At 39.5% G+C, this 26,983-nt stretch overlaps 1 protein-coding gene across 2 annotated transcripts in view; it reads left to right on the plus strand.

Moving 5' to 3' along the window:
- LOC126260885 (integrin alpha-4-like) overlaps window positions 1–26,983 on the plus strand; it is a 534,755-nt gene that overhangs the window by 99,817 nt on the left and 407,955 nt on the right. For both annotated transcript variants that reach the window (XR_007546657.1, XM_049958327.1), the window contains exon 5: window positions 25,282–25,382. Coding sequence is in view for 1 of the 2 variants with exons in the window: in XM_049958327.1 (XP_049814284.1) it covers window positions 25,282–25,382 (101 nt within the window). In the remaining variant the exon portion in view is untranslated. The remainder of the gene's footprint in view (window positions 1–25,281; window positions 25,383–26,983) is intronic.

Here is a 26,983-nt window from a genome sequence, read left to right on the forward strand (position 1 = left end):
TGCACAAAATTGTAACAGCTTCATTTACACAATAACTTTATTATGAGTTACACATTTTAATTTGGATGGTTTCTTATTACACTGTGAAAGATATTTAATATAGGAACAATAATTTTATATGACATTACCTAGACATGGATAATCATATACTGACATTTTTGGTACGCATAAAACACGAACAGGAGGTGACATGGATGTAAATGATATTTGTAAAACATTACACTGCACATTACATGGAGCATAGCACTTCACTATTGGAGAATGTATTGAATGATAAACTAAAGAAATCTTTTTCTGGTAATTTACTGTTGTTAGTTTTAACAGATCCAAATGGACACTGAGGAACCTGCTTAGGGAATCATCATTGTTGTGAAGCCATCAAATCTCAGGGGTGTGTTGGCCAGAGTGCTGGGAACTCTGTGACAGGCACATGCTGTACAAACTTGCACCAACTGCTATATTATGTGGCTGCATTTCATTGCTTCAAAAAATCTGCAATACAGATTAACATAGGAAAATGTATCTAATATTTTTGCAACAGTTTGCATGAAATACAATTTTTATTTTATTTTCTGTTGCATACCTCATGCAATTATAGTCATCCTTTTTTTTTTATCAAGGTGACATGTGAATATTTGTGCAGTGATGCCACAAAAATGTAATAAAATACTTTTGTACTGTTACAAGATTTTGAGTTATTTCACATGGATCCATGACCTACCAACATGAACACCTACTTCTACCTGACTATTCTGAAATTCCATTTAAGTGCCGGCAGGGTCACCAAACCACTTTTACACTATTTTTCTGCTTTTCCACTCTTAAAGAGTGTGCAGAAAAAAAGAACACTTAAATCTCTCTGTGTGAGCCTTAATTTCTCTTATTGTACTACAATGATCACTTTTCCCTGTGTAGGTGGGGACCAACAAAACATTTTCACATTCAGAAGAGAAACTGGAGATTGAAATGTCATGAAAAGATCTTGCCACATGGTAAAACACTTAGGTTTTAATCATTGCTTCCCCAACTCTCATATCATGTATGTAACCCTCTCTGCCCTATTTCAATAAACTAAAAATTGAGCTGCTCTTCTTTGAAGTATTTTGATGTCCTCCATCAGTACTACCTGTTAAGCACTCCGTACCACATAGCAATAATTTAGGATAGGATGGACAAGCTACTGGGGGCAGTTTCTTTAGTGGAGATGTCGCACCTTCTGTGTCTTCTGTCAATAAAATGCAGTTTTGGTTCACTTTAACCATGTCTTCATCTATGCTCCAGTGGCAAAAAAACTGTACATGAAAAATATGTCTACGAATTAACAATCATGTCAAGAAAAGTAGAGGCTTAAACAGTCTTTGCAACATGGATACCACTCAGTCTTGTCTAGCTCCTTTTAATTAAAAGACTTGTATTGTCTACATTAAAAATAAATAACATGAACAGTCTAGTAAGTACAGCAGAAGCAGAGATTTCCATATTTCTCCAAAAAGCAGGTTTATGTTGCCTGCACATGACTGAATGAACCCAATAACTTATGTATTCTCTTCCTTGGGTGGTGACTACAAATATAAACACATTTTGCATTAAATCCAAATTATAATGTATATAATTTTTATGTAGAGTATGTTTTAGTGCTGCACAAAGTTTTTTTTTAATTTTTTAATTTTTTTTTATTTTTCATATCTAATATGTACAAATATATATAATCATTCAGTAAATCACTGTTCACCCCAACAATCAGATCTCTTTTTAATTATTTCAAAAATGTACTTCATAAATGATTCAAGCGTACTTTTATGAGTTAACTCCACATTGTAAATATGTAAAAAATTCTACTAACCTCATTTACTGATTAAATATACTGACCTCAATATCCTGATGCAGATACTCCTTTGCATTCTGTGTCACTGTAAATATTTTGGAATACGCCTCAAAATGTACTTTGGAACTTTTGCAATAACAGAAGTTTTGCCTATCATTTACAGCTCTTTTATTTTATTCATGCCTTCATCTATGATCTTATACTGTAGTTAAGTACTACAGTAAAATCCAGTGCTTTTTCAATCCACTGCATAGATGAGTGGTCAGCATGGCTGACTGCCATGTGGGGGACCTGGATTTGATTCCTATTACTGCCAGAAATTTTTCCTGGATGGGGAGACATGTACAGGGTGCATTCAGCTCTGTGAGTCCAACTGAGGAACTACTTGGCTGATTAGTGTCTCTTTAAAGGTCAAAAAATTTGGCAACTAGTGGGAGAGTGGTGTGCTGACAATATATTCCTACATATGGCATCCAACAATGTTACTGGCAGAGGATGAAATGGTGGTCAGTCAGACCCAATTGGCCCATCTAGGGCCAGAACACAGAACTTTATCTTTTTCAAGTATTAATCTGAGTCATGCTTCTTTTAACATAGTAAGTTTAACAAACGTCTATCGCCCCAAAATCCACTTCAACTACCTGGTCAATGCTATTTCTTTTATGTATCACAGTTCCCTTTGTTTGGCCATATATTTCATCCATATGAGTATTTACTTGTTGTAAACATCATCCCCTCCTTTATTTAAGATGTTTAAGACAGTAGCTACATCATGTGTAATTTTACTTAAGTCACTCCACATCTGAACAATCATCTCGTTCACTTTCCCTTGTTTTTGCATTATGAGGACTTGCAACGCACCATTAATCAACACCTTATTGCACACAAATAAAAAATGCTTGCAACATTCACTATAATGTTTTTTTAAACAAAACTTAATCTATTATTTTAATGTACTTAATAAATAAATGCAATAAATGAAGACTTAGGTGCATGTGCAACACAACTTATAGTTTTATTCTTTACCTTATTTGAGTTCTCTTCTTGGTAGTTGGAAGACCATATACTCTACAATTTTGGGTCATTGGGACTCACTTTCATATTCAGTGTTACTGATCAAAACCCCTAGATACGATCATAACACAATCTCAGAACTTGAAACTTTCAGTATAAGACAGAAGCTTCTAGATGAACTATGGCTGCAGTCAAAAGTAGTAGTTGACCATGCACTGGGTATAAATGTACCCAGCAGAAAACCAATGATGTAAGAAAAGACAGATTGCAACAAAGTATGAAAAGACAGTTTGCTAACTACTGTAAGAAAGAAACATCAAGTTGCAGAGACGCATAATTAAAAGACACTCACATAAAGCTTTTGGCCTCAGCCTTCATTAGTTAAAGAGACGCACACACACACACACACACACACACACACACATACACACACACACACACACACACACACACACACACACACACACACACACCATTCACATACACATAAGCAAGCACACTCATGAACACACAACCGTCAACTCCAGCATCTCAAGCCACGATCCAACATCATTTGGGATGCAAGCAACAATACGGAGTGGTCAGAGAAGCGGAAGGGATAGTAGTGTAAGGGTGGGGGAAAGATGAACAATGTCTGCTTGTGTGTGCAGGCACTAGACTGCCACAGGTGCAGCATCAGGAAGTTGTGGAGCAGGGAGATGAGGGAAAAAGGAGCAAAAATGGAGAGTAGTGGAGAAAGATGGATGGGTGCATTGGCAGAGGGGTGCAAATAAACAGGGTGGGAGATGAGATTGAAGAGGAGATGGCAGGATGAAGAGGATGGAAACTGTTGGGTGAAGGATGTGGTGACAGTATGTTACCAGTAACACAGGTTGAGGCCAGGATAATTACAGGAGCAGAGAATGTGTTGTAAGGATAACTCCCATCTGTGGTGTGCAGGAAAGCTGGTGGTGGAGGAAAGGATCCAGATGGTTCAGGTGTGTCACAAGATGGTCTACTTTACTCTTGGCCACAGTTTGGCAGTGGCCATTCATCTTGGTGGACAGCTGGTTTGTAGTGATGCTAATATAAAAAGCTGTGCAATGTGTGTGGCAGAGCTGGTAAATGACATGGCTTCTTTCTCAGGGTGCCTGGCCACTAATGGGGTAGGGTTGGGAGTGGTGTAGGGATGGACTAGGATGTTGAAGAGGTGGGGCGGAGGGGGCACTGAAACACCAGTTTAGGAGGGGTGGGAAGTATCTTAGATAGGATGTCCCTCATTTCAGGGCATGATGATAGGTAATCAAAGCCCTGGCAAAGGATGTGGCTCAGTTGTTCTAGTCAGGGCGGTACTGGGTGATGAAGGGAACACTCCTTTGTGGCTGGTTCTTGGAGGTGGTGGAAGGATTGTGGATATGAGGGAAAATGGCATCGAAGATCTGTTTGAGGTCTAGATCTGAGGGATAGCATCTCTCTGTGAAGTCCTTTGTGAGGTCCTCAGCATACTGAGCAAGGGAATATTTGTCACTGCAGATATGTCATCCCAGGCTATTTGGGAGGGATTTTTTGAAGTGAAAGGAATGACAGCTGGCAAATGCAGGTACTGTTGGTGGTAGGAAGTTTTAGTGTGGACAGAGGTGCAGATGAAGTCATCAGAGAGGAGGAGGTCAACAATCTATGAAGTTGTCACACTGGGTTGAGGTGGACAACATGAAGTAGATGGGACAGAAGGTGTTGAGGTTTTGTTGGAATGAAGATAGGGTGTCTTGGCCCTGAGTCCAGATCATGAAGATATCATCAATGAACCTGAACCATATTAGAGGTTTGATGTTTTGGGAGGCTAGGAAGGTCTCCTCTAGATGGCCCATCAAATAGTTGGCTAAGGAGAGGTGGAGAGGTTCATGCAGGTGCCCATGGCAGTTCAGCATGACTTGTTTCTATACCTTCCGTTAAAATGAGAAGTAGTTGTGGGTTAGGATAAAGTTATTAAGATGTATAAAGAATTAAATAGTGGATTTGGAATTTGAAGGACATTGGAAAAGGTAGTGTTCAATAGTGGTAAGACCATGGGCATGAGGGATGTTGGTGTATTGAGAGGTGGTGTCAACAGTGATGGGTAAGGATCCAGGAGGAAAAGGGGTGGACATGGTGGAGAGTCAGTGAAGGAAGTGGTTCATGTTATTGACGTGGTAGGCTAAATTATAGGTAGTTGGTTGGAGGTGTTGATCAACGAGGACCGAAATTCTCTCAGTGGGGGCACAATAACCAGCCACAATGGAGCATCCACAATGGTTGGGTTTGTGGATTTTGGGGAGAATGAGGAAGCTGGATGTGTGCATGTTGTAGGGGTGAGGAGGGAAATGGATTCAGTGGAGATGTTCTGAGAAAGGCCTAAGGCTTTAAGCAGGGATTGGAGATTGTGTTGGACTTCTGGAATGGGATCACTCTGCCAGAGATTAAAGGTGGAGGAATCAGATAATTGGTGGAGGCTTCTGATGGGTACTCAACACAATTTATAACAAGAGTGGTGGAACCTTCATCTGCAGGTAGGCTGATTAGGTCAGGATTTGTTTTGAGGTTGTGTATGGCTGAAGAAGTAGAAGAAAGAACAGCCAAACATAACAAACTTGATTTCAATGGCTACTTCACTGCCTGAGCCATCTGGATCCTTTCCTCCACCATTAGATTTTCTGAACTGCACATTTGATAGTTATCCTAACAACACATTCTCTGCTTCTATAAATATCCTGCCCTCAACCTATGGTGACATACTGTCACCACATCCTCCACCCAACAGTTTCTGCCTTCTTCATCCTATCATCTCCTCCCCAATCTCATCTCCCACCATGTTTATATGCAGCCTTCTGCCAATGCACCTATCCATCTTTCCCCACTCCTCTCCTTCCCCCCCCCCCCCCCCCCGCCCCACCCCCCCTTGAGATTGTTGCTTGCATCCCAAATGATGTTGCATTCTGGCTCAAGATGCTGGAGCTGGCAGTTGTGTGTGCATGATGTGTCCTTGCTTATGTGCACCTATGTTAATGGTGTGTGTGTGTGTGTCTCTCTTTTACTAATGAAGGCTGAGGCCAAAAGCTTTATGTGAGCGTCATTTAATTGTGCCTGTCTGCAACTTGATGTGCCTTTCTTACAGTAGTTAGTAATCTGTCTTTTCTTAGACTGTTGATTTTCTGCTGGGTACATTTATATCCAGTGCATGGCAAACTATTATTTTCAATCCAAGCCACAGTTCCTCTATACGCTTCTGTCTTGTACTGAAAGTTTAAAGTTCCTCACTGGGGTATGACACGACGGGTTTTTCATATAATTTAGTGAACATATGTATCTTTCTATTTGTTATTGACCTTTGTACTTTGGTTATCATTGTTGCCACAGCCATGTCATGATCACTGACACGTTTTGGTGTGGAAAACCTTGAAGAGGTCAGGTCTGTTTGTTGCTTTTAGATCTAATATATTTCCTTCTTGAGTGGGGTTCTGAACCATTTAGTAATGTTTTGCAGGATGTCTTGTGACCCTCATCACCATCAAAACAGTGATTTTCCCATCTGATTGTTGGCTGATTAAAGTCTCCACTGATGGTTACAGTATGATTGGGGAACTAACGTAGAACTGAACTGAGGTTTTCTCTGAAGATTTCAGTTACAATTTTATGCCCACACTTGATTATGCACCTTGTTGAAACAATTTTGCATGTAGCTTCAATTTTTATCTCGGTGGATTTCAGTTTTTTTCTACTGCAACAAATACAACATTGCCATTTCTCTCTCTTTTACTAATGAAGGCTGAGGCCAAAACCTTTATGTGAGTGTCTTTTAATCATGCCTGTCCACAACTTGATGTGCCTTTCTTACAGTAGCTGGTAATCTGATTTTTCTTAAACTGTTGATTTTCTGCTGGGTACATTTATATCCAGTGCATGGCAAATTATTATTTTCAATTTAATCCACAGTTCCCCTACATGCTTCTGTCTTGTACTGAAAGTTTCAAGTTCCTCATTGAGGTGTGACACTACAGGTTTTTTACCTAATTTAGTGAATATATGTATCTTCCTATTTTTTTATTGACCTTTGTACTTTGATTATCATTGTTGCCACAGCCATGTCATGATCACTGGCACGTTTTGGTGTGGAAAACCTAGAAGAGGTCAGGTCTGTTTGTTGTTTTTAGATCTGTGGGTGATGGAGAAAACAGTTCCTTTATTCCCACATATATTTAGCAATAACTTAACACTACACACATGAATTAACTGTGTAGACATGAACAGCACGGAATAACTAACAAAAGCTAAGTCAAAGAATAACTATATCACTGAACGTAAATCAACACTTCACGGAATGTTTATGAAGCACTGTACAGTTGTAGGGATCGATTGTCAGAAATAGGTCACTACATGACTCCCCCCTTTAATGCTAACGATACTGCAGGTTAAATTTCACATGCCGTCCAGCTCTTGTAACTACTTCTTTCTTGAAACCAGGCAGTACATCACGTGTGTCAGTGCTTGTGTCAGGGAGTGGTGTATTAGTCCTCGACGTCAGTCTTGGTGTTGCAGTGACTGGTGTTCGCTGAGTGTTGTGGTGTTCATGGGGTATAGGAATACATCTTGTAGCTTCTCCTGTCTTCTCTAGTTTGTGTTCAGTGGTAGCTGTGGTGTCTGTTGCGTCCAGAAATGCAGACTTGATACGGTCCACTGCAACTGTGGTGAGTGTACCATTAATCATTATGCAGAAAGTATTGGTATCCCTATTGACTACCAGGTATGGTCCGTCACATGGTGGCTGCCGTGGTTTACTCACAGTATCATTGCGTAAGAATACATGCATGCACTTGTCTAGCTCCGCAAAAACGAACAAGTGTCTTCCAAGCTGGTTTCTGGGCGTTGTTGGTCTCAATTGGCGTATATGCTCTCTTAATCTTGTGGCGAATTCTGAGGCTGTGATTGTATCATCTGCCATGCTGTGCAGAAATTCTCCAGGTAGGCGTAACGTTTGTCCATACACCAGTTCTGCTACTGTTGCTTTCAGATCACTTTTGAATGACGTTCGTAGACCCAAAAGTACGATAGGTAGTGTCTCTGTCCAATTCGGTGTTGCGTGATATCTCAGTGCTGCCTTTAACTGTCGATGAAGACGCTCAACCATTCCATTTGATGCAGGGTGGTATGCCATGGTGTGTATGCGTTTCGTACCTAATAACGTAGACAATTCTTTGAAAATGTAGGCTTCAAATTGTCGTCCTTGATCAGTTGTAATTCTCAGTGGAACTCCAAACCGGGCAATCCAACCACGAAAAAATGTTTGAGCTATAGTTTCTGCAGTGATGTCCTTCATTGGAAATGCCTCAGGCCACCTAGTAAATCTGTCAATCACCGTGAGGCAATAACTGTAGCCTTCCGATGTCGAGAGTGGGCCGATGATGTCAACACGCACAGGGTCAAAATGCTGATTTGGTGGAATAAATGTGCCTAATGATGCCCTGACATGCTGTGTGATTTTATTCCTCTGGCACACCAAGCATTGCTTCACAAATGTTTTACAGACTGTGTGCATACCTGGCCATAGAAATTTTTGTTTGACCAATCTGTGTGTGGCTCTTACTCCTGGGTGTGACAGATTGTGCATTGATGCAATTGCCTGTGTTCTGAGTTGCTGTGGCACAAACAGACGTATCTTTCCTCTTGCTACATCACAGTACAACTCAATGCTTGCTTCAGAAAATGTCACGAGCTGTAGCTTCAATCCTTTCTCTTGTTGCAACAGATCACGCAACTCACTATCACATTGTTGCGCATGCGCGAGGGCGTTGTAATGAATGGCCTTTGTCACTGCTTCCACCTGTGCAATGTCACCTGCTACTGTGGACACTGCTTCTATGCGAGAAAGTGCATCAGCTGGAACATTTAGCTTCCCTTCCACATACACAATGCTGGTCATGAACTGGCTGATATAATCTAAGTGTCGCAGCTGCCTGGGCGATGCTTTCTCTGGCTTTATCTTAAAGGCACAGGTAAGCGGTTTACGATCTGTGTAAATCATGAACTGTCGCCCTTCTAATGCGTGTCTGAATCTTTTTACTGCCGCACAAGCTGCGGACAGCTCATGGTCATATGTTGCCCAAAGTTGCTGAGATGGTGACAACTTATGACTATAAAATGCAATGGGCTGCCATAACTGATCAATTTGTTGCTGAAGTACGGCACCAATTGCAGTGGACAAAGAATCAACCATGAGAGCGAGTGGAGCATGCGCGATCGGGTGTGCTAATTGTGCATTCACCAAATATCCTAGAAAGTGGACCTCTTTCTCACCAAAAACACACTTGGCAGGATTAATTACTAGTCCATGTGTGCGTAGGCGGTCAAACACTTGTGCCAAATGCTGTAAGTGCTCCTCTTCCAATGCAGACATCACCAATAAATCATCTATATACACATAGCAAAAATCTAAATCTCTTGTAATTTCATCCCTAAAACTTTGGAAGGTCTGGGCGGCATTACATAGTCCAAATGGCATTCGGGTGAATTCAAATAGACCACGAATGGTGTTGTCACCGCTGTTTTAGGAATGTCTTCTGCAGGAATCTGATAGTAAGCTCGAACTAGATCAATGGTAGAAAATATAGTCTTACTGTGAACATTTGCAGAAAAGTCTTCTATATGTGGGACTGGGTACCGGTCTGGAATGGTCCTTGCATTGAGTTGTCGATAGTCACCGCAGGGGCGCCATCCATTCTTCTTTTTAGGCATGATGTGAATTGGGGATACCCAACCTCTACTAGAAACTCTGCAGATACCTTGTGACAGCATGCTGCGAAATTCCTGCTTTACCACTTTTAGATTTTTGGCCGTTAAACGTCTAGGCCGAGCGTGAGTTGGCGGCCCTGGCGTGGTCAAAATGTGGTGGACGGTTGTATGCTTGATAGGTGGGAGAGTAGGTGATTGCTGTGTGATCTCGGGGTATCCTTTCAGTAATCGTATATATGGTGTGTCGCCTGTGACTGTGCATACCTCTAGTGGTGTGATACAACGGACTTTTCCTGTTGTATGCAGACTAGTAGTCAAATCTATCAGTCGCTGGCATCACACATCTGCCAGTAAGTCATAGAAGGACAAAAAATCTGCTCCAATAATAGTCTGTGATATATCTGCCACTGTAAATTTCCATTCAAAGACACGGTGTAGCCCCAAATTAAGGAATAATGTTACTCAACCGTATGTTCTAAATTTGGAGTCATTGGCGGCGTATAGATAACAGTCATCGCAGCTCCAGCTTGATAGGTGGTTTGCTGGATATACGGACACTTCTGCACCTGTATCGACGACAAACTATAGTTTTGTTTCACGGTCTGTCACAAAAAGTCAGCGAGTGTTTGCACTGGAAGTTATCGCTGCTAAGGTGTCTGCCTCATGTTTCCACTTGCAAGGTGGTGTACACTTTTGTGCATCATTACCAAATGTCTTGTGGTACCAGCATAAGTTCTGCAGTGATGGTGATCGATTGCGACTTCGTGACCATCGGTGGCATGGCCGTTGGCGGTTGTGCATTGTTTGTAATGTAGCTACCTGTGTGGTCAACTCTGCCAGTTGTGATTGTAGGGAGACTAGCGTCACTGTGGGCGAATTTTCTTGTTGTGGCGTTAATGTTGAGACACTTGATGTGGGATACATTTCAGTTAACCTGTCGGCCGTTTGTGCCAGTGCGTTTAAATCGCCTGCACATACCATGAGCATTTTTTGAGTATCTGGCGGCAACCGAGACAACCATATATTTCGTAGCACATCATCAGTTACAGTGTTACTAGCCAGTGTGCGCAAACGTTGTAAGAGTTGTGATGGAGTGCGATCTCCAAGTTCTTCAGTGCGCAGTAGCTCCTCTAGCCGTTTTGCCTCTGATTGTGACAAACGTGTTATTAATGCGTTTTTAATGGATGCATAACGATCAGTATCCGGAGGTGCGGCTAGGATATCTTGTACTTGTCTGCTGCTAGATCTTCTGCAAGTGCTGCAACCACATAGCTGTACTTAGTTTCATCTGCCGATATTTGTGCAAGGACGAACTGGCTTTCTAACTGGGCAAACCACAACAGAGGATTATGTAACCAGAATGGCGGAGGTTTTATCATCACCTTGTTAATTGCACTGCTGGCTTCAGGTTGAATTGAGACTGGCAAATCGGTCATTATTGTGCTGAAATGAGCGCGACGCGGCTGGTGCGGAAGTTACAAACGTGAACGTCGCGGAACTTCGTTAAACGCTGAAGCCGACGCGGATATTATGTAGTTCATCGGGGTCACCAAATGTGGGTGTTGGAGAACACAATTCCCTTATTACCACATATATTTAGCAATAACTTAACACTACACACATGAATGAACTGTGTAGACATGAACAGCACGGAATAACTAACAAAAGCTAAGTCAAAGAATAACTATATCACTGCACGTAAATTAACACTTCATGGAATATTTATGAAGCACTGTACACTTGTAGGGATCAATTGTCAGAAATAGGTCACTACAGATCTAACATATTTCCTTCATGAGTGGGGTTCTGAACCATTTAGTAATGTTTCGCAGGATGTCTTGTGACCCTCATCACCATCAAAACAGTGATTTTCCCATCTGATTGTTGGCTGATTAAAGTCTCCACTGATGGTTACAGTATGATTGGGGAACTAACCTAGAATTGAAGTGAGGTTTTCGCTGAAGATTTCAGTTACAATTTTATGCCCACCCTTGATTCTGAAACTTGCTGAAACAATTTTGAATGTAGCTTTAATTTTTATCTCAGTGGATTTTAGCTTTTTGTCTACTGTGACAAACACAACATTCCCATTTCCTCTTTGCCTATTCATTGATAAACACTTAAGAAATTTCCAAAAAATATCACTGAGATCAATTTCTGGTGGCAACCAGCTTCTGTACCAAGCATTAGACGAGCTTCTCTGCTTTTCAGATTTGCTTCAAACCCTGGACTTTGTTGTGAATGCTTCAGTAATTAGCTGCTAGCATTTTAATACTCTTGTCTATATGGGGCATTCTTTTGGAACTGTTGTAATTCTGTCTACTTAATGTAGTGGCCATCATTTGGATGCAATACCATTTCCACTGTAGTTGGAAACTGACAGGATTTCTATCTTATGTTTCTCTTTATGAATGAATGTGTTCACCTGGAATACACTTATAAACAGTGATGATGTGTGTGTTATAATTTCAAACACCTATTCTCATCCACATCCCAATAACATCATGCACGTTAAAATTACAGAGGTGTATGAGTGTGTTTGAGTTCATCAAGAAAAATAATTAAGTGCAACAACTGATTAGGACAATGTATCTAGCTTTCTGCAATACCTGAAGATGAGGAAAGCAATTCAGAATTATTACAGCACCACCAGTGGAGACTGATCATCAAGTAGAGATGTCTATTTAGTGCACTGTGAACATTACAAAGTGATGCCACACAATGACAAAACACATCAACAATTAGAGAATGAAGCAACAGTATGTGGCAGAAATTTTATAGCACCAAAGACTTGTATACAAAGAAGATTAGCCCAAAATACATGGTGCTACTAAGTAAAAAGATAAATGTGAAGTGTATATGCAAGGGAAAAAAATACAGCCTATAAAGCCTAGAGAAATTACTTATTAAAATGTTATAGAACTGATTCACGGTGATTTATGTATATTAGACAAATCTTATTGAGTGGAGCACATTACTATGCTACTTACCTGGATGATAACTCAAGATATTCAGCACTGAAAGTGCCAAAGCAGAAGAGTGAGGTATTTGTCTTTGTCAAGTTTCGGGGACATGCAGAATGTGAGACATGGAAGAATTGCATATATTCCATTAGACAATGGTATTTACTACATCAAGAGAGAATTTTAAGAGTTTTTCAAGGCTGAGAGCATACTAGATCAGAAAACCACAATTTAAGTTCTTCCATCCAATGGGAAATGCTAGTGCCTGAGTCAAACACACATATCCATGGCAAGGTGCTACTATTCCATGGTGGTTTGCAAAACAACTTTTGTGGGATGCTCTGATGTTGGCCTTCTACATCCAGAATAGATGCTCAACAAGATCCTTCCATGGGAAAATCCCATATGAAATCTGGGAGTAGTAGGCATTGGTACAACTGAGAGTGAGTACAGTGAATTCATCTCAAATCACATTTTGGATCATAAATTGCAGCGAGAAACACAATTTATTTTTGACAATTTGGGCATATGGCTTCAAATGGATCTCTCAAAATTGGTTCCTGAATAACACATAGCATATGGCATAATTATCCCTGCAATTACATGCCAAAACAGTAGACTGTATTTCCTAGATGCGTCCAAAAACACAAGCAAAATTTTTATCATTTCATTTATTTTGGAAATCATGAAATCCTGAAAAAATATTGAAATCTGGTTTCACAGGACATAGTGAATCAGTTTGTGGAAAGGGGCCAAGATCAGTTACTGTTAGTTACACAAGAACACAGAACTTTATTCCTTGAAAACACAATGCACAGTTTTCTATTTAAAACAACAAGGATCAATTCACGACTGAGGGCTGAAGTAACTTCTCAATAATAAGGTTTGAATAATTCCTTTTAAAACACAAGGACTTAGAGAAATGACTGAAGGCCTTACTTAAGTAAAATTAAAATACCCTTAAGTTATTCCTTTTAAGGCACAAGAATTTACACTAACAGCTGAAGGCTTTACTTAAGTAAAATTAAAATGTCTTCTTGGCTAAAGGCCCAAATAATATTTCAGATCTACAAAGGAAATTCTTTAAAAGGCAAGCATTTACCAATTTTGGCTAAAAGCCATATTAAGGAAAATTTAAATTAATTCCTTGGCTGAAAGCCCAATAATATTTTAACATAGTAACAGGCAACCTTTAAAAACAAGCATTTACACAGTACAACAGAAATCCATCTTAAGAAAACTTGAAATATCTTAACAGCTGAAGGCCCAAACAATTATTAAAAATAATCAAAGACAAACCTTAAGATAAGCATTTAGACAGTATGGCTGAAGGCCATTTTAAGAATTCAAGATATTTAGAGAGAAACCTTACAGACAGGAATTTACAGATTATTGAAGAAAGCCACAAATTTTAAAACAAATCAGGCTGAAGGCCTAAATACAGAGCAAACAAGAATTTTAAATAAACATTGCTGAAGGCTTATCTTAAAATACTTCACATAAGGTTTGGCTGAAGGTCGTATACTGAACATAGAAAAGACAAAATTAATACATGGCTGAAGGCCTGGCACAGTACTTGCAACGAAAGAAAATCACAATCACAAACAACAGAACAGTGGTGCTCAGAAGTGTTCCAAGGGTGAGCCTGGGCAGGAAACTATAACAACAGTTTAGGTAAGGCAGGCACCCAAACGTAACACTAAATAATCAGGTGGCAGCATGACCTAGGGACAGCTGACGAACCAACCAACAACCTAATCAATTCTCTTCCTCCCAACCAATGACACGACAACCAAAAATATCAGCAAGGTCGAAGATTGCAGCAGCACTATGTCTAGATAATTGGCATCTAAACACAGTCAAGGCACCAAGCCACTCAAAAATATAAACTGACATCAAGGCTGTCAAACTACGCACCATGGAGGACAGCATCAACACGGCGAGGAAACACACACTCGTTGCTCTGTCCCAACTGACCGACTGCCTACTCCAGTACGCAGACAGAATTGATAACTGCTCAGCACAAATCACAGAAGCTACATACAGTTCCACATAAACACTTGCACCAAGAACTGTGAAAATACTGAAACCAATCACTGTGAAAGAACAAGAGAAACCTCAAGTTGACACACACAGAGTTTCCATAAGTGGTCGGCGACGAAATACATGTTATTTGATGAGACGACTGACCAAATGACCAACCAACGGTCATCCCTGCTCAAGTCCCCTTCTGTTGGACAGTGCATGTGTGTTGCCAGTAGTTGGGCCAGTACTAGCTGTGCAGACCTCATTAGAGCTCCCTCCCGACTGCCTTGATGTCCGTTCGCAACTCGAACACATGACGCCCGGAGACACTGTCTCTGACCCAACCATGCAGAGGGAACACTTGGCCATTGGCCACCCAACATCTCCGCACAAGCAAGGAATCAACCCACATCTCACAAGATGACCAACTGAAGGGGCCCAAAAATGGTCGGGCGAGTGCAGGCTCTCCAGACCTCACTGGTGCTCGATCCCCCATTGAACTCCCAACACATGATGAGCCAGAAATACTAGCAGTCACTTCAAAGATAATATGAGAGTGCTCTTATCAATAAGCGCTGCTGATGCCACTCACGGGCAGATAAGACAACAACTTAGCGACACCAGTAGATCAAATAAGAAAACAGGGCGGCAGTACAGTAAAGAGAAGATGAAATAAACAGCATGAACACGAGTCATGCATGGCTCAAGCTCCTCCCCTCAAACATCAACAAAAGAAAAGAAAAAAGAACTTAGTTAAGCAGAATTTAAATGCAAACACTTTCTTTCTGTGAGTCACTTAGCAATGCAAGCCAGATACACATTAGTTAGTAAATAATGAATATAACTTCATGATTTTCTATATATTAATATTATTTTGTTATTTTGAGAGTCACATTTCAAACATCAAACATAATTACACTTTTATCCTTAACATCATTCTCACACCCATTTCAGACAATGTAATGTGCTCACCAAGTGGAGGTAGGAGAATACACATACGAAAAAAGGTTTTATGAAAGCAAGCTTTCAGAGCCAGTAGTTCCTTCCTTCACTAGAAGGGCTGAATGGCAAGGAAAAGGACTGGAGAGATTTGGTAAAAGGATTGTTGTTGTTGTTGTTGTGTTCTTCAGTCCTGAGACTGGTTTGATGCAGCTCTCCATGCTACTCTATCCTGTGCAAGCTTCTTCATCTCCCAATACCTACTGCAACCTACATCCTTCTGAACCTGCTTAGTGTATTCATCTCTTGGTCTGCCTCTACAATGTTTACCCTCCACGCTGCCCTCCAATACTAAATTGGTTATCCCTTGATGCCTCAGAACATGTCCTACCAACCGGTCCCTTCTTCTAGTCAAGTTGTGCGACAAACTCCTCTTCTCCCCAATTCTAATCAATATCTCCTCATTAGTTATGTGATCTACCCATCTAATCTTCAGAATTTTTCTGTAGCACCACATTTCGAAAGCTTCTATTCTCTTCTTGTCCAAATGATCTATCATCCACGTTTCACTTCCATACATGGCTACACTCCATACAAATACTTTCAGAAATGACTTCCTGACACTTAAATCTATACACAATGTTAACAAATTTCTCTTCTTCAGAAATGCTTTCCTTGCCATTGTCAGTCTACATTTTATATCCTCTCTACCTTTATCATCATCAGTTATTTTGCTCCCCAAACAGCAAAACTCCTTTACTACTTTTAGTGCCTCATTTCCTAATCTAATTCCCTCAGCATCACCCGAATTAACTCGACTACATTCCATTATGCTCGTTTTGCTTTTGTTGATGTTCATCTTATATCCTCCTTTTGAAGACACTGTCCATTCCATTCAACTGCTCTTCCAAGTCCCTTGCTGTCTCTGACAGAATTACAACGCCATTGGCGAAGCTCAAAGTTTTTATTTCTTCTCCATGGATTTTAATATCTACTCCAAATTTTCCTTTGTTTCCTTTACTGCTTGCTCAATATACAGATTGAATAACACCAGGTAGAGGCTACAACCCTATCTCACTCCCTTCCAAACCACTGCTTCCCTTTCCTGCCCCTAGACTCTTATAACTGCCATTTCTGTACAAATTGTAAACTGCCTTTCGCTCCCTGTATTTTACCCTTGCCACCTTTAGAATTTGAAAGTGAGTATTCCAGTCAACATTGTCAAAAGCTTTCTCTAAGTCTACAAACGCTATAAACGTAGGGTTGCCTTTCCTTAATCTATTTTCTAAGATAAGTTGTAGGGTCAGTATTGCCTCACGTGTTCCAACATATCTACTGAATCCAAACTGATCTTCCCCGAGGTCAGCTTCTACCAGTTTTTCCATTCATCTGTAAAGCATTCACATTAGTATTTTGCAGCTGTGAATTATTAAACTGATAGTTTGGTAATTTTCACATCTGTCAACACCTGATTTCTTTGGGATTTGAATTATTATATTCTTCTTGAAGTCTGGGGGTATTTCGTCAGTCTCATACATCTTCCTCACCAGATGGTAGAGTTTTGTCAGAAGTGGCTCTCCCAGGGCTGTCAGTAGTTCTAATGGAATGTTGTCTACTCCTGGGGCCTTGTTTTGACTCAGGTCTTTCAGTGCTCAGTCAAACTCCTCATGCATTATCATATCTCCTGTTTGATCTGCATCTACATCCTCTTCCACTTCCATAATATTGTCCTCAAGTACATCGCCCTTGTATAGACCCTCTATATACTCCTACCATCCTTCTGCTTTCCCTTCTTTGCTTAGAACTGGTTTTCCATCTGAGCTCTTGATATTCATACAAGTGATTCTCTTTTCTCCAAAGGTCTCTTTCATTTTCTTGTAGGCAGTATCTATCTTATCCCTAGTGAGATAAGCCTCTACATCCTTACATTTGTCCTCTAGCCATCCCTGCTTAGCCATTTTGCACTTCCTGTCGATCTCATTTTTGAGATGTTTGTATTCCTTTTTGCCTGCTTCATTTACTGCATTTTTATATTTTCTCCTTTCATCAATTAAATTCTATATTTCTTCTGATACCCAAGGATTTCTACTAGCCCTAGTCTTTTTACGTACTTGATCCTCTGCTGCCTTCACTACTTCATCCCTCAAAGCTATACATTCTTCTTCTACTGTATTTCTTCCCCCATTCCAGTCAATTGTTCCCTTATGCTCTCCCTGAAACTCTGTACAACCTCTGGTTTAGTCAGTTTATCCAGGTCCCATCTCCTTAAATTCACACCTTTTTGCAGTTTCTTCAGATTTAATCTACAGTTCATAACCAATAGATTGTGGTCAGAGCCCACATCTGCCCCTGGAAATGTCTTACAATTTAAAACCTTGTTCCTAAATCTCTGTCTTACCATTATATAATCTGTCTGATACCTTTTAGTATCTCCAGGCTTCTTCTATGTATACAACTTTCTTTTATGATTCTTGAACCAAGTGTTAGCTATGATTAAGTTATGCTCTGTACAAAATTCTACCAGGCGGCTTCCTCTTTCATTTCTTACCCCCAATCCATATTCACCTACTATGTTTCCTTCTCTCCCTTTTCCTATTATCAGATTCCAGTCACCTATGACTATTAAATTTTAGTCTCTCTTCACTACCTGAATAATTTCTTTTATCTTATCATACATTTCATCAATTTCTTCATCATCTGCAGAGCTAGTTGGCATTTAAACTAGGTGTAGGCTTCGTGCCTATCTTGGCCACAATAATGCGTTCACTATGCTGTTTGTCGTAGATAACACACACTCCTTTTTTTTATTCATTATTAAACCTACTCCTGCATTACCCCTATTTGATTTTGTATTTATAACCCTGTATTCACCTGACCAAAAGTCCTGTTCCTCCTGCCATCGAACTTCACTAATTCGCACTTAATCTAACTTTAACGTATCCATTTCCCTTTTTAAATTTTCTAGCCTACCTGCCCGATTAAGGGATCTGACACTCCATGCTCCGATCCATTTAACTCCAGTTTTCTTTCTCCTGATAACAATGTCCTCCTGAGTAGTCCCCATCCGGAGATCCAAATGGGTGACTCTTTTACCTTTGGAATATTTTACCCAAGAGGGTGACATCATGTTTAACCATACAGTAAAGCTGTATGCCCTCGGGAAAAATTACGGCTGTAGTTTCCCCTTGCTTTCAGCCGTTTGCAGTAGCAGCACAGCAAGGCCGTTTTGGTTAGTGTTACAAGGCCACATCTGTCAATCATCCAGACTGTTGCCCCTGCAACTACTGAAAAGGCTGCTGCCCCTCTCCAGCAAGCACACATTTGTCTGGCCTCTCAACGGATACCCCTCTGTTGTGGCTGCACCTACAGTATTGCAAGCCTCCCACACCAACAGCAAGGTCCATGGTTCATGGGGGGGGGGGGGGGAGGGTAAAAGGATTAGTGTTCTGAAAAGTCATGCAGAACTGTGAGTCAGGGGAGACTTACTGGATGGGATGAGAAGGAAAGACTCCCCTTACATTGGGTTCTGGGTGACTTTCCAAAAACTTTCTGGAGAGATTTAGTAAAAGGCTTAGTGTTCTGAAAAGTCATGCCTAACCCTGGGTCAGAGGAGACTTACTGAATGGTTCAAATGGCTCTGAGCACTATGGGACTTAACATCTGAGTTCATCAGTCCCATAACCTTAGAACTACTTAAAACTAACTAACCTAAGGACATCATATACATCCACGCTCGAGGCAGGATCTGAACCTGTGACCATAACAGTCGAGTGGTTCCAGACTGAACCGCCTAGAACCACCGCCATGGCCGGCCTTACTGGATAGGATGAGAAGGAAAGACTCTCCTGACCTGGGGCTCTGGGTGACTTCTTCAAACACTAATCCTTTTACTAAACCTCTCCAATCGTTTTCTTCACCCTTTTTCCTTCCCCTTGACATCATCTGCTTTAAGAATCATGTAACGTAGATGTAGAAGTAGCGACTAGCTATGAAAGCTTGCATATATAAAATCTGCTTCTTTTATTTATTTATTTATTTTTTAATATCTGTGTTTTCCTGCAACCACATGGTGAGTAGATTTTTTATCTATCCAGTTACATTATATTGCAAAAAATTCTTACTTTCATTGCTCTATTAGCTCATATCCATTTCAGGAATTTAAGCACCTTATTAATTACTACATCAGCACTTTTGTAGTTACAAAATCATTGTCATAGCATTGGATTAATCAATTATAGAAATAGTAAATGTTGAAGACTGTAAGGAGCAGAAACAATGTGGAGAAAGGAGGAGTTTAAAATTACATGAAAAGTAATTATAAATTCAAAATTGGAGGCACAAGTCATTTTTAAACAAAACAACACACGGAATCATGCCTTCATTATTTCTCTGGTGACATAGGATTCTTCTAAAACAATTAATTAATATGTGGGGAAATTAAAATTTCTTTGGTGGGATGGGATTCATATACAGACATGATCCCTTGTGGGCAGCAGTTAACCAATTGTCTCATGAAATTGTGCCTCAAACACTGTCTCAAAACTTCCCTAAATACACTCCTGGAAATGGAAAAAAGAACACATTGACACCTGTGTGTCAGACCCACCATACTTGCTCCGGACACTGCGAGAGGGCTGTACAAGCAATGATCACACGCACGGCACAGCGGACACACCAGGAACCGCGGTGTTGGCCGTCGAATGGCGCTAGCTGCGCAGCATTTGTGCACCGCCGCCGTCAGTGTCAGCCAGTTTGCCATGGCATACGGAGCTCCATCGCAGTCTTTAACACTGGTAGCATGCCGCAACAGCATGGACGTGAACCGTATGTGCAGTTGACGGACATTGAGCGAGGGCGTATAGTGGGCATGCGGAAGGCCGGGTGGACATACCGCCGAATTGCTCAACATGTGGGGCGTGAGGTCTCCACAGTACATCGATGTTGTCGCCAGTGGTCGGCGGAAGGTGCACGTGCCCGTCGACCTGGGACCGGACCGCAGCGACGCACGGATGCACGCCAAGACCGTAGGATCCTACACAGTGCCATAGGGGACCGCACCGCCACTTCCCAGCAAATTAGGGACACTGTTGCTCCTGGGGTATCGGCGAGGACCATTCGCAACCGTCTCCATGAAGCTGGGCTACGGTCCCGCACACCGTTAGGCCATCTTCCGCTCACGCCCCAACATCGTGCAGCCCGCCTCCAGTGGTGTCGCGACAGGCGTGAATGGAGGGACGAATGGAGACGTGTCGTCTTCAGCAATGAGAGTCGCTTCTGCCTTGGTGCCAATGATGGTCGTATGCATGTTTGGCACCGTGCAGGTGAGCGCCACAATCAGGACTGCATACGACCGAGGCACACAGGGCCAACACCCGGCATCATGGTGTGGGGAGCCATCTCCTACACTGGCCGTACACCACTGGTGATCGTCGAGGGGACACTGAATAGTGCACGGTACATCCAAACCGTCATCGAACCCATCGTTCTACCATTCCTAGACCGGCAAGGGAACTTGCTGTTCCAACAGGACAATGCACGTCTGCATGTATCCCGTGCCGCCCAACGTGCTCTAGAAGGTGTAAGTCAACTACCCTGGCCAGCAAGATCTCCGGATCTGTCCCCCATTGAGCATGTTTGGGACTGGATGAAGCGTCGTCTGACGCAGTCTGCACATCCAGCACGAACGCTGGTCCAACTGAGGCGCCAGGTGGAAATGGCATGGCAAGCCGTTCCACAGGACTACATCCAGCATCTCTACGATCATCTCCATGGGAGAATAGCAGCCTGCATTGCTGCGAAAGGTGGATATACACTGTACTAGTGCCGACATTGTGCATGCTCTGTTGCCTGTGTCTATGTGCCTGTGGTTCTGTCAGTGTGATCATGTGATGTATCTGACCCCAGGAATGTGTCAATAAAGTTTCCCCTTCCTGGGACAATGAATTCACGGTGTTTTTATTTCAATTTCCAGGAGTGTACTTCCCGAATGCTGTCCATCTGTAAAGCCTATGCTGTCAAAGAGATATTAAACTTTAATCTTCCTTCTTTCCTTCAAAATGCTGAGAAAGCTTTCTGTCCATACTTTACAATCGCTGAGGGGCCTTTTCCATATTAGCATGAGGCTAGCTGTACTTAAGTGATAATAGGTTCAGAAGGAATTTGTTCAATGTATTAGGATTATTAAGGAGAAAAGATTATTTTTCTCTTTTGTGAATGTGTGATATATCGATAACAAGTGACAAAATTAATGAATGCTGGAATGGAACCTGAATGCATTCATGATATTCAAAGGCAGTATGCCACAATCTGCTTTTTCTGTGTGTGCTTGACAGAATGATTCAAAGCTTAGACTTGTCATGAGCTTCTGTGAGTTCTTTTCCCAACTACGTGCTCAGCTTACTAATAAGGACTGGGAATCATTCTCCAAAACATTGTCCTGTTATATAGATCTTACATGTCCATTAGCAGGTAGGAAGACAAAAGATAAATGCATTAAAAATTAGGTCAAAGCAGTTGTAAAAAGGAAGAGAAAAAACTAAGCATGAATAAACATGCAAACCGTGATGTCTATAGGGACAAGAAGAGATCATGATAAAGGAAACCAAAGACAATTACATAAACATAATTGCAGCAACTAATAGTATCACAAAGACAACACAGTCACACATAAAGAAAGGAGAGAATGTGTAGACATGAAAAAGAGTGAGAACATAACTATAAACAAGAATGGAAATCAGGGACCCTAAAAAGAAGTCAGCAACATTTTAAATCATCATTGTGTTGGGGTAATGGACAAATTAATAAAGCAAAACTCGCCTGAAACAAAATACATACAAAAAATTCCTCACAAGACAAAATGTTTGTTCCTTCTCGCAACAAATGAACTTGAATTAATAAAAATAATATACCGATTAAAAACAAAAATACTGAGGGACCAGCAGGTGTATCTACTAGCCTGATTAAATGCTGCCTGCAGTTAGTGGTAAAGCCTCTGACTTTTCTAATAAACTTAGCCATGGAAGAAGGAATATTTCTGACATGTTTAAAAAAGAGTAAAGTGATCCCTGTTTCCAAAGGATACAGCAAGGAAGATCCAAAAAAATCCAAACCAATTACTATTACACCTGTCTTATCAGTGGTAAAAGAATGTGTAATTAGGAGCAGAATAGTAAATTTTATAAAAATATCAATACTTTGAATGGTGCCCAGCTCGGGTTTAGGAAGGATAGATGCACCAACAAGTAATAATTGACATTATAGCTGGTGTAACTAAGGCAATTGTGATGAAGCAAGCTGGGATCTTTTTATTTCCTCTCTTGTTTTGCCATCTGCTCCTTAAATTCGTTTTTTTTTTCATTTTTAACTAATTACCATTAACATACGCGAGTATAATCTGCATTTTTATAGAAGAGAAAAGTTTGCCGTCAGGTTTAAAGAACATAACACCAGATCTATTTTTGTGCATAGTTTAATATGTGTAATTGATTTTCTAATTTATTTTGATTATTCCTAGTTAATATTTTTGTTATAGGGTGAAATCAGTAATTGTTTCGTAACTTACATTCTGTTGTTGACTTATAAACAAATATAAAACATGTAATAATGATAAACATTTGCAAAAAGAATCACTAGGTTTCTTAAAGTATTTATTTGACTCTATTCAAAAACATGTTGGCAAAGCCAGCTCGTAATTAATTCCCAAGTAATTACCATTTTTGTCACAAGTATTGTTTGTATAACTGTATCTGTTAATTTCATAATTTAAACAAATAATTTGGCTTAACCCTTTTCGTAGAAGAAACTGTTATAAAGAACCAATATTTTGATGTATTTAGTTAATCTAATGAGTTATATTTTAATTGTAATTTCTAAATTAAACATCAAACAATTGTCATTTCAGTACCAATTATTGTGATGATATACAAAGGCCCAATTTTTTGTCTCAAGACAGTCAGCACACATCCAATTTTCAGATAAGAAACCAGTGTTGGTTATATCAACAACAATGCATGAACTTAACTGTGAAATAAGTGTAACACAAATAGTCTGTCTGTTAAAACAATGACAGTGTCTGTTCAGTTTATCTGAAAGACTGTGAAATGTGCAGTTAGGTTTTTACTGCTCATAGATGCTCAACTGCAAACTATTGTAGCAGTATGCTGATGTATGCCTGCAAAGCATTAATGAGGCTTATCAACATTTATAAATAGTTAACTGGCCATATGACTGTGTGTTATTGGGGTGGGGTGGGGGGGTGGGGTGGGGGGTGGGGGGAGGGAGGTTGTGACCAGTGAAAGAGAACTATGAAACTTAACTGTGCAACTGTCAGCTATATCATTTATAGTAGTCAGTGTTGAACTTCCATCCCCCATTTTTCAGCCAGTATCACAATGCAGTACGATGACACTGAGGATCATCAACGAAGAAATAAAGCAGGCAAATATCACACACCCGACCAATGAAAGAGAGTTTGCAGTACATTTCCTGACCTTTCAAAAGCTTTTGATTTTGCATGCCACAATATATAACTAGAAAGGATTACATATTATGTTATAATGGGGAAAATAGCCAAACTGTAAAATCAAAAATGGGAAATCGAGAACAATTTTATTATAAATCTTTATTCAGATTTTTAATTTGTTAAATATGCAGTGCTTCAAGGGTCAGTTCCTTGTCCACTACTTTTTATTTTATAAGAAAAGGATATTCTCAAAATAGATGCTGTCATGTAAGCAGATGAAATTTCATTTCTTACAAGCAATGTTTCAACAGATGATTTACAAAAGCAACCTTCTGTAAATATGGAAAACGGAAACAATTACTTCAGAGGAAATTATCTTATTATAAATGTAAAGAAAACCATATATTATATGGAAACACATACAAACAAAACAAATAACTTGAACAATACTACTCTCAACTTGGAGACTTGTATTTAAAAGAGACAGAAGCTTCTAAATTTTTGTGCCTGAGAGTGGAGTGTTACTTGACACTGGAGATGCATATAAATAATATTTGTCAAACAGTGAGTTCAAGTATATTTCTAATTAAGAATGTCATGGACTTTAAACTTACAATCACTAATAAAAATGTACTATCGGCTAGTTCATTTATAAATTTCATAAGGTATCCTGATCTGCGTAAATTATGAAGATGTGCATATACAAAGAGCACTAAAGCTACAAAATAAGGCTATAAGATAGCTGCAAAAATATATTCATTGAACTAAATGTATTAACAGTAGGATCACTATACATATATGAAAAAATTATTTATGTAACAAGTATATATGCGGTTCCATTAAACAGAAAGTTCCATAACTATTGAAGAAAATTGACTCAGATTAACCAACAAAAAGCCTATTAAAGCAGAATGCCTTCTATACAACAGTCCAAACTGAAAGCATGTCGCTTTTGAAAAATAAACTAAAATTTCCCTTCATTGAAACTTGCCTATACAGTGTTAAAGAATATTTTGAAGCTAATAATGAATGTAGTATTTCATATGTAATTTTGCAAATATGTTTTTTTTTGTTCAGGTACTTGTATTTTACTGTACATTTTTAAGACATCAGTCATTTTGTTGACATATGCCTCTATTTGGATAATTTTGAGCCTTTTAATTATTCAGGTATCATGTAAACATGACATGTCCAATACTGCAGTACAGAATGGTCCACAGACATAAATAAATATTCAGAAACCAGTGCATGAACTGTGGCAATAATGAAGTTTGTTGATAACATTTCCTAAATGAGGACAATATTTTTTTCAGATACAAGATATTACACCAAGACAGTTAAGTTTGGAAGCAGGACAGTCCGTATTTCTAACACAGCTTTGGGTCAGGCAGGAATTTCAGCTCACTATCTAAAGGTAAGTCAAATATTGTACATAAAGTAACTTGGGCACTGAAACCATGCATAAGTTAATTAATTTTGAATATTCTTAATTAACAAGTATTTTATAAAAGTAATTATCATAAGTTTATCTTATAAGAGTAATTATCATAAATATATCACCTAAGAGAGGACTGTAGGATGTTTTGAATTTTCTTGACACATTAAAACTATATGCTGTACTAAGATTTGAAACCAGAACCTTGACTGTAATGGCTAATAATACTCTTAAAGACTGAGTTATTGAGGCACAGACAATGGCATACCCTGATTGCTTCAGTGTACAGGCTCCTCTGTCCTACTTTCCAATTTCACAAAAGCTCACCCGGTCAAACCACTATATGAAGACTCCATAAATAAAGGATACGGTGGGCAAACAGTTTAGCCACAATTTAGTGGTTGTATCTAGAATGAGTAAATCTAAATGTAAATATAAAATATGATTTATTAGTCTCATTAGGCCTACATACATTATACAGATAGTATGATCTGTTGTACAGGAGACACATCAAGTTTAACAAAAATATTATGTATAATGATTTACAGAAATTCTTTTTTCACTATTTTAAGAAGAATGCCAATAACTACAACACTACAATATTTACTACAAATTGACAGTTTGCCAATTTCCTTTGTTTTACACAGACAACACTACAATATTAGCTATAGATTTTTTTTGTTCAAAGTGTCAGTCTGTCTTCCATGAATTCTGGACGGTGTAGTAACATTTCTCTATTAAAATATTTTTGAGTAAACTTTTCAGTGAACCAAGGTCCATTGTTAATATGCTTTTTTCCTTTTAATTTGTTATATATTTTTAGCCCCATGTACAGTCATGTCAGAGCATAGAGCTTTAAGTGATACAAATGAAATTTGAAGTTTTCCTTGTGACGAGTATCATAGCTATGCTTAAAACAGAACTTTTCAAGCTTATGTTGATTATTACATATAAAAATCAAAATTTCAAAAATTTACAATGAAGTAATTGTTAGTTTTTATGATTTTTTTTAACAATGGGTGATATGACTCATTTTTGTGGGCAGTTCACATGTTTCTAAGATTTTCTTCAGAATTAGTAACCTTGTACTGCTTCTAGAGTTTCACCAGACAATTATCCCGTACCAAATATCAGATTCAAAATAACTGAGGTAGACTGTCTTTATTGTGTCCACATGAGTGGCACCAGATAAGATAAACATTGCAAAAGCTAGGGAATTTAATCTATTTGCCAGGAAGTCTATATGTGTCTTCTAGTTTAAACTTTTATCAAGGTTTATGCCCAAGAATTTCACATGGCTGACTTATGTCTTCTGTTGATTATTATATTGCTGACAATTTAGAAACAAATTGCATTTTCTGGGTCTTGGTGACAATGAGCTTTAGTCCATTTTTAAGGAACCAGGATTCCAGTTTCCCCAGAACATTTTCTATGCTATCTGGAATCTTTTCTATTGTATCATTTTCTATTAGGACTGAGGTGTCATCTCTGAACAAGACTGAATGAGCATCATATTTAATGGTAAATCATTTATATACAAGAAGAACAGGTAAGGACCCAGTATTGAACCCTTTGGAACT

The sequence above is a fragment of the Schistocerca nitens genome, chromosome 5, assembly GCF_023898315.1.
Source record: "Schistocerca nitens isolate TAMUIC-IGC-003100 chromosome 5, iqSchNite1.1, whole genome shotgun sequence".
Classification (NCBI taxonomy): domain Eukaryota; kingdom Metazoa; phylum Arthropoda; class Insecta; order Orthoptera; family Acrididae; genus Schistocerca; species Schistocerca nitens.